This window comes from Myxocyprinus asiaticus, chromosome 26 (assembly GCF_019703515.2).
Source record: "Myxocyprinus asiaticus isolate MX2 ecotype Aquarium Trade chromosome 26, UBuf_Myxa_2, whole genome shotgun sequence".
Classification (NCBI taxonomy): Eukaryota; Metazoa; Chordata; class Actinopteri; order Cypriniformes; family Catostomidae; genus Myxocyprinus; species Myxocyprinus asiaticus.
Genome location: NC_059369.1, coordinates 27,842,635 through 27,850,727, shown reverse-complemented (window position 1 = coordinate 27,850,727; position 8,093 = coordinate 27,842,635). Strand labels below are relative to the sequence as shown.

General features: G+C 37.6%; 1 protein-coding gene across 1 annotated transcript; it reads left to right on the top strand.

Annotated features, from left to right (window-relative positions):
* Positions 1 to 551: 551 nt before the first annotated feature.
* ankrd34c (ankyrin repeat domain 34C) lies at positions 552 to 5,715 on the top strand. The gene is made up of 2 exons (XM_051656667.1): positions 552 to 725; positions 2,021 to 5,715. Exon 2 carries the CDS (start codon positions 2,052 to 2,054, stop codon positions 3,642 to 3,644), a length of 1,593 nt encoding a protein of 530 aa, XP_051512627.1. The 5' UTR covers positions 552 to 725; positions 2,021 to 2,051; the 3' UTR covers positions 3,645 to 5,715.
* The last annotated feature ends 2,378 nt before the right edge of the window (positions 5,716 to 8,093 follow it).

Sequence of the window (8,093 nt, the reverse complement as noted above, 5' to 3'; positions counted from 1 at the left end):
TAGTCTATAAAAGGATGGACGGACGGACAGACAGACAGACAGACAGATAGATAGATAGATAGATAGATAGATAGATAGATAGATAGATAGATAGATAGATAGATAGATAGATAGATAGATAGATAGATAGATAGATACTCGATTTAAAATTGGAAAAAACATACAAATGTAATTATTGACATTTAAAATGTAACATCGCACTCACACTAAATTTGCACCAATGAATGTAACGGGTTTGATTCATAATGTAGATATATAAAACTAACAACAACAACAACATAATAATAATAATAATAATAATAATAATAATAATAATAATAATAATTTGTTTGTGCACATCATAACAATAACAAGTGTCAGGTTCACTCAAGACCTGATTTATTTTTGTAGATTCTGACGTCAATCAGATTCACGTTTCATTCACGAAGTGAAAAAGATGAAAGTTATTTATAACCTCAACGTCTCAGTGTGATTCTTGGGTGCGCAAATAGGAATGTGGCGATTGGACTGGTCTCCTGAGTTTCAGTAACAAAAGCAGTGAAGCTGCTGGAGCGTCGTGGTGCCTGCACGGCAGCACTGAACCTAAAATAGGACAGTTCTGTTGGGTCTGAACTAAATAACTACACAAACAGTGCTGAGAATTATGCCTCTCAACAGCTTTTAGAGAATATTGGAGCGCATTACCGTGGAAATATTCTACAATGACAAACCTTTGCGTCAACCAGGTAAGGAAACGTTATAACTTGAACCCATTTACATGGCGTAATTACCTGAGAAACACATTTGGCAATAAACATTTGCATATATATATATATATATATATATATATATATATATATATATATATATATATATATATATATATATATATATATATATATATAATGATGATGCAATATATTTACTTCTTATAAGAGCAACGTTTGCAGGTTTTTTTTTTCTTTTTCTTTTTTTTTTTCGTAACTATATGAACAGAACACAAACACTTGAGAAAAAGAAAATGCAGGTTAATGAGAACAGATCAAAATTGTGATGTACATTGTAGTAAATGGAACTGGTTCTGGAATTCTAACTTTAATGCAGCGCCAACATTCTCTGCCACTATAGTGGAGAATATTTTATCATCCATAACAGATGTGTACTGAGAAGCATTTTTCACATGGTCTCAGGACCATGGACAGTGCTATTTGACGAATCCAGTGATTACCAACGCAAACGTGTGAATAAAATCTACCGCGTAGCAGATTTGGTAAATTGACTAATCTTAAAACGCATTATTAAACTATGTCAGACTATTTCCTCGTATCACATGTAATCAACTAACCGTTATTAAAAACTCTTTTTTGTTTTAGAATAAGTCCATATATTTTCAAACGGTTATTTCAAGTAGGCTAACTGGTCTGATTAAATTGTGAGGGTCGAGAACTGGAACAAGAAAACGAGGACGACTATTCATGCCAAAGCAACTGATTAAAGAATGCATATACAAAAAGACCATCTTTGAAACATCGCGCTTTTCATGCATTTGATAACGTCGTTGAATGGAAAACGTATAGCGTAGCTAATTAATATCTCCCTTTCATTTGTAATTAATTGCAGAAACTACGCTCATTTGTCGAGAGGAGTCACACACACACACACACACACACACACACACACATATATCCATTTAATTCATACAAGAAAATGTTATACATTTTTATACGCAACACAATCATAGTTTAAAATGACTGTCATATCCACACGAACAGAAGTGCGCGAATTTAGAATTTAAAGTTTCACTCGCACCTGATCCCTCTGTCAGTTTAGCGTCTCTTCAAATAACTCATTCTTGGGCATTCAGGCTGCCACCTGGTGGCTCTTCAAAACGAAAGACTTTATGCGATTTTATGCGTGTGGAACTTAAAACATCTACATCATCTCTCCTTATCTTCAAAATGTGAAGTGTTTGTGAAATGGAATGGAAATGTCTCTGGAATCTGCTTGATGACTGTAACAGCAGTCTGTTATTGCCTTGCAGGACTGAGGCTGCTTTGGGTCCAGCCTGGGTGATGGCTGACATGCTAGAGCTCAGGACAGATGGGAACTCTCTGCTGAAGGCAGTGTGGCTGCACCGTTTGCGCCTTACAAGGCTTCTGCTGGAGGGTGGTGCGTACATCAATGAAAGCAATGACAGTGGAGAGACGCCACTCATGGTAGCTTGCATGTCCAAACACTCTGACCAGCAGAGTGTCAGTAAGGCTAAGTTGGTCAAGTACCTACTGGACAACAATGCTGACCCTAATATCCAAGACAAAGCTGGAAGGACAGCGCTCATGCATGCATGCAGCCACAGGGCAGGGCATGAGGTGGTGTCTCTTCTACTGTCCAATGGGGCTGATCCTAGCCTGGAGGACCGTTGTGGATCCTCTGCTTTAGTCTACGCTGTCAACGCAGATGATAAAGAAACCCTAAAAGTCCTCCTGGATGCCTGCAAAGCCAAAGGCAAGGAGGTCATCATCATTACCACTGACAAATCCCCGTCTGGAACCAAAACCACCAAGCAGTACCTGAATGTTCCTCCCTCGCCTGAGTTTGATGGGAGAACTTCTCCTGCACCATGTGCCTCACCTTCAGAGATAGATCTTCACGCATCATCTCCCAGCAAAGAGGAGGAGAAAGACACTGTATTCACTTTTCAAACCAAGTTTAAGTCAACCTCAAACACAGTGGCCAAACTAGCCAATGGACTTACCTCTCCCAGTAAGAAGACTGTAAACCCCAAAAGGGCTCGTCTACCCCAGCTGAAGCGACTACAGTCAGAGCCCTGGGGTCTGATTGCCCCCTCTGTGCTGGCAGCAGCCAATGAGGTGAGCAAGAGAGCCAACTCTAACGAAGATGTTGTTGCAGGTGTTAATGGACTGAGCCTGTCCAAAATAGGCACTTTGTCCCGGCATAATAGTGTGGATGGAAAAGACATTCTGTTCCCAATGGTGGGGGATCAGAATACAAAAATGTCCCCAACTTCGTCTCATCCTCCATCTTCCAAAGTGTCTTATGAAAGATCTCTGGCACAGCACCAGCCCCTGGCACGACGTAGCACTGTCCCCACTGAGCAGGAGTGCTATGGAGCAAACTTTGGGCCAGCTAGCCTCAGAGATACAGTGCATCGGAGGAGATTGGGGAATGAACACTACGACTCAGACTCACAGCTGTACTCAGATTCCAGCATGCTAGACTCTCCTAAGGCACCTATGGAGAGGAAGAAGCTTAATACATCCCCTCTTGCTATGCTCACAGGCTCAAGAGAGTCCTTGGACAGCAATCCCAGTTCCTCCTCCCCTAGCACAGCCAGATGCAGACCACATGGTCTATTGGAGCGGCGTGGCTCTGGAACGCTCTTGCTGGACTACATATCCCACACCCGTCCAGGACACCTGCCCCCACTAAATGTCAACCCTAACCCTCCTATTCCAGACATAGGGGCCAGCAGCAAGCCCTCATCCCCACTTGCAGTAGGAATCAGATCAATAGCTCCCGTAGCACCAAACTCACCAAAGAGAGGCAACCTCAGGATGAAGAAAAAGCTTGTGAGAAGGCACTCTATGCAAGTGGAACAAATGAAGCAGCTTTCAGACTTCGAAGAGCTCAACCATCAATCATGAAACTCAATCTATGTAGATGTAGCAACTTTAACATCATAAAATGTTTTGTTGATGCTTACACAGGTGGAAAAAAGTACCTGTAATAGTATTTAAAGGTAGTTAGCACTGAATGTAGCCACTTAGGGCAAAGGGATATTCTATCAAAATGGTTTAATCTACATGGTTTTAATTTGGAGAAAATTAAAACCATGAAACAGCACATGAAAAACATTTAGTTAATCAGGTGTTGGATCAGAAAAAAATCAGGTGTTGGAGAAGCATAAATGGCTTATTATGTTGTTTCTAAAAGGTATACAAGTTATAAAATATTCCAAGATACAACCTAGCTGTTAAAGGTAAGTTTAGATTTAATATATGATGCAACATTATAGTGCAAGCTTAGACTGGAAGTTCCCACCCACAGAGCTCATTTTCAAAATATATGTGTTGGTAGAATTGTTATTTACAACACAGTCACAAAAATACTACAAAGGAGTGTGTAATTTTACATTATGCAACAAACGTAGTGTTTGTCCTCTTAAAGGGCATGTGAGAGAGTGTGCTATTATTCTTGCGTAATATAGATTGAATTTGACAGCTTGACTAAAGCTAGTTCCAGGAGCAGATCTTCTGCACAAATAAAAACAGAGACAAAAATATCTGTAATGTCTTCAAAGTCTAGACATCTCTCTCTCTCTGAGATTCATTAAGGCAGACCGAAGAGTGAATGCAAAACCAGACTGGCAAAGACAGAGCAGAGAGGTCACCAGATCATACCCATTAAAAGACAGCATTTCATTGGCTCCTGATTAAAAAGCTGTATAGTCCTGAAACCAAATCCAGTTGTGAAGTGTAGCAGAAGAGAGGAGGCACAAGAGAAATATCGGCTTACAACATTCTCTGCTTAGTATACATATAAATTGTTAGCTTTTAAATGTTGATGTTAATGACTATGTGCAGATGTGTTGTTACATGCATATCTGATCTAGATTTTGTGAGAAACACTGACCATCTGTGAGCTAATGATAGAAAAATCTGTCTCTTGTAATTGATTACATTCTACACTGGTTGCAATAATACATGCAACATTGCAAATGTAATTATAACTTACTCTTTAACACAAAGATGATTAATATAGTCATAGAGCCCTTAGTTAACCTCACTAGGTTGCCAGTCTTCACAGATATATAGAGTCTGCTTTTTCTATGATGAGTTCAAGAGGTTGAATGTTTGTAGCTAATTAGTTTATAGTGCCTTTGAGGGAGAGTAAAAGGTGTTCTGCATAACAGATTGTATTGAATAAAATATTATTGAGCGGCATTTGAATCACAGTTTTAGAACCAGAACAAATCACTTGGTTATAGTATAATGTATTATGATGACAACAATTTACAAAAATCAATAAATAATACTTTATAATTTGATAAGAACATATCAGAATAAATTCACGTAAAGCCTGTAGCGGAACATGCCTTGTGATAAACCAATGACTATTGTACAGAATAATGTGTACGTAGGTTTATCTCTTTGTCAGCCAATGTTACGTGGTAGAATAATGTGCCCATGTTATTTTTTGTGCAAATTCAAAGTGCTTCAGATTCATTGCTGCTATAAAATAAAATAGTCACTTGACAGAATAAGGCTGTCAAATAATAAATGTTCTGTAGTATTAGAGTTAGCGGGCTAACTCCACACTAATTTCCCTAAAATTAAGACATTAAACAAATGCAATCAGTAGATGCGTTTAGGCTTTTGGTCTGTGATTATGAAATATATATATAGACATATACAGGGGTCAAAAAATATAATAATTAATTTATTATTTGTTTATTATTTCATTCATAATCGCAGGCACTCAAGCAATTCAGTAGTAAAAAGGCAATGAATTTCATATGAATGGCAAAGCACAAAAAAATAAAATACAAAAATATTACTGAACCCCAATTGAGATCATGTTAAAAGACTGTATCACAGCTGTCTTATATCAAAACTGTGAGACAAAATATTGGTCGCGCTCATGTTTACATTGTTTTATGCATAGTATTTTTGTATGTAGTATCTTGTATATTTTGAATAAATGTCTGTAACAATCTGTGCAATCTTTATTGTCTTTCTTAACTGAATGTCTGAAATTCCTATTTCCAAGTGACTGTGTATTCGTTCCCTCCGGTCTGGGATTTAAAATGTATCTTGTGGTGAAATCAGCACCTGTTATGTTCAGCACTAGGTTCAACTGGAACAGACCCACCATTTCAGCATTCAGCATATGCAATAACCTCCTTGCAGCATCATTCTCCTGCTCTACAGAAGCCACTGGTTTAGGTTAGCGGTCACTATGGTCATAAAGGTTGAACTGATTGTATATTTCAAAGAAGTAATAACATAGACACCTACTGAGGTGAAACCCTGACCTGTAGTAGACCAGTTTATTTTTCCAGACCTAATCCACAATAGAGTGTAAAGCCATAGACGCTTAATAAAGTACATGAAAGGATTATAGCAGATCTTCTTCCAAAGGTGTGGTTTGGGCAAGAAGTATTTGTCCAACTGTGAAGTAATAATACCACGATGTAATGCCAGAGCCAATAAATAGGTTCATAATGCCTGAAAGTATAAACATTTTGTGTCACAATATGTGACAAATTAAGTGAAGATAATCATTCTATTTTCTATTTTATTACAAATATTCAGACAAGCTCTGAACAATTTCCATCATCCTCAGCTAAATAAGCGTTTTAATGATTTATTGCTGCCCCCTGGTGGACACATTAGTACCATTTGATCATGAGGATGTCAAGTCTCTCTTCTAGAAGAATTTACATATAAATATGAATGCAACAAAAAAAGGAATATGAGTACATTATGTTATAAATTGGACACAAATGTTACATAATTAGTAACAAAATTATTAAATTAGTAATATTTATTAGAACTAAACCTTCAAGCAATGCAAGGTGCAATACCACTTTACTGTAACGTAATGCAGCCTTAATGTCCACCAGGTGGCACAGTATAATTTATTTTTAAATGTTGTATAATTATCATAAATATATGCACTGTTAACGTCATCATTCTGATGGTCTTACCTGATAGAGTTAAGACAAGGAAACAGACAACAAATTAATTACTTAATTTTAATTTGACTGCAATGAACTCATGAGAAGTAGAAAAGGATAAGCCATCATTTGAATTTTTTAAAAAAAATTTTTTTTATCATTGTACATTTGCCTAAAACAACCATGATCAGCAGACTAAATAAATACACATATTTTAATTTTTTATGCTATTAAAATTATTGTCTGTGAAAGACTATTGTGTATATCCAGGCATTCTGGTATTTTCCTGTTTTTGCCCAAAACTACCATTATAATCACATGACCGAATGTATTCAACAATAGTCTACTGTTCATGTATGTGCACAGCAGTAATTCAATGGTGGTGAACCTGGTCAGCTGTGAAAATTATTGGATTTTTTGAGGCCTTTGACCTGTGCAGACAGACTGACTATTGTAAGCAGACCATCATTGTAAAGCAAACAGCTTGCGTTGAATAACACACATTTCAGACCCCTGAATGATAACAGAGGTCATGTTGAAATGTAGTGTAGGGTAGCAATGTTTACATGCTAAATTCCAGGATAACGTCACCTATATTTACAATGCAGACATAAACAGGAAAGGATAGTGATGTTACAAAGTCACTTTGCTTCTTGTCTATATCATGTGGTAAACACGAGAAATTGTCTGAATTTCAACTGCTGCCAATAGTCTATTAAAAGGGCCCTAGATTGCCTGACAGAAGTTGACAGATGAATTTAGGCCCTTCCATTAAAATAAATGACATTATTTTGTTAATGCATCAGTGGCACATATAAACACTATAATATGATTTTTGAGAGGCTATGAGGAGAAACTTTAATCTTCAGTTGCATATGGATGGTCTTGCATGACTTCCCCTTGGCCTAATCACACCAGCTTTAAATGGTCCAGACACTAGTACTGCATTTTGGCACCTTGGAGTGACCTATCCTGCAGCAGTAGCAGCTCTAAAACGCATGCGCATGTTCCGCCCGCGCACCTTCCCTTCTTTCGCCCAGTATGGTAAACCACCCCAGCTAAAATTAGCGGGGCTGCTCAGCAATGGAATGTGAAGAGGTTTATTTGCCAGCTCTTAGACAGTATGTTCCTTGTGGCTTCTGCTCTTAATGAAACAAACATAAAACACTAGGCCTACTAATTTATACATACGACTAATATAAACTGAAAATCCTTTTAGAAATTAAAGCAAATTTATATGTGAAAAAGACAACTTAAAGAAATGGGTAAGACCAGATGGGGTACCAATCAGAAAACAGTCCAGTAAATGGTTAACCGAAAACGAAAGAAAACCACTGATCTGTGAAGGAAACGTGCAATTTGTGCGTTATCAAAAGTCACCAGAATGTGGAAATTCGATGTGCAGCGCATTCGA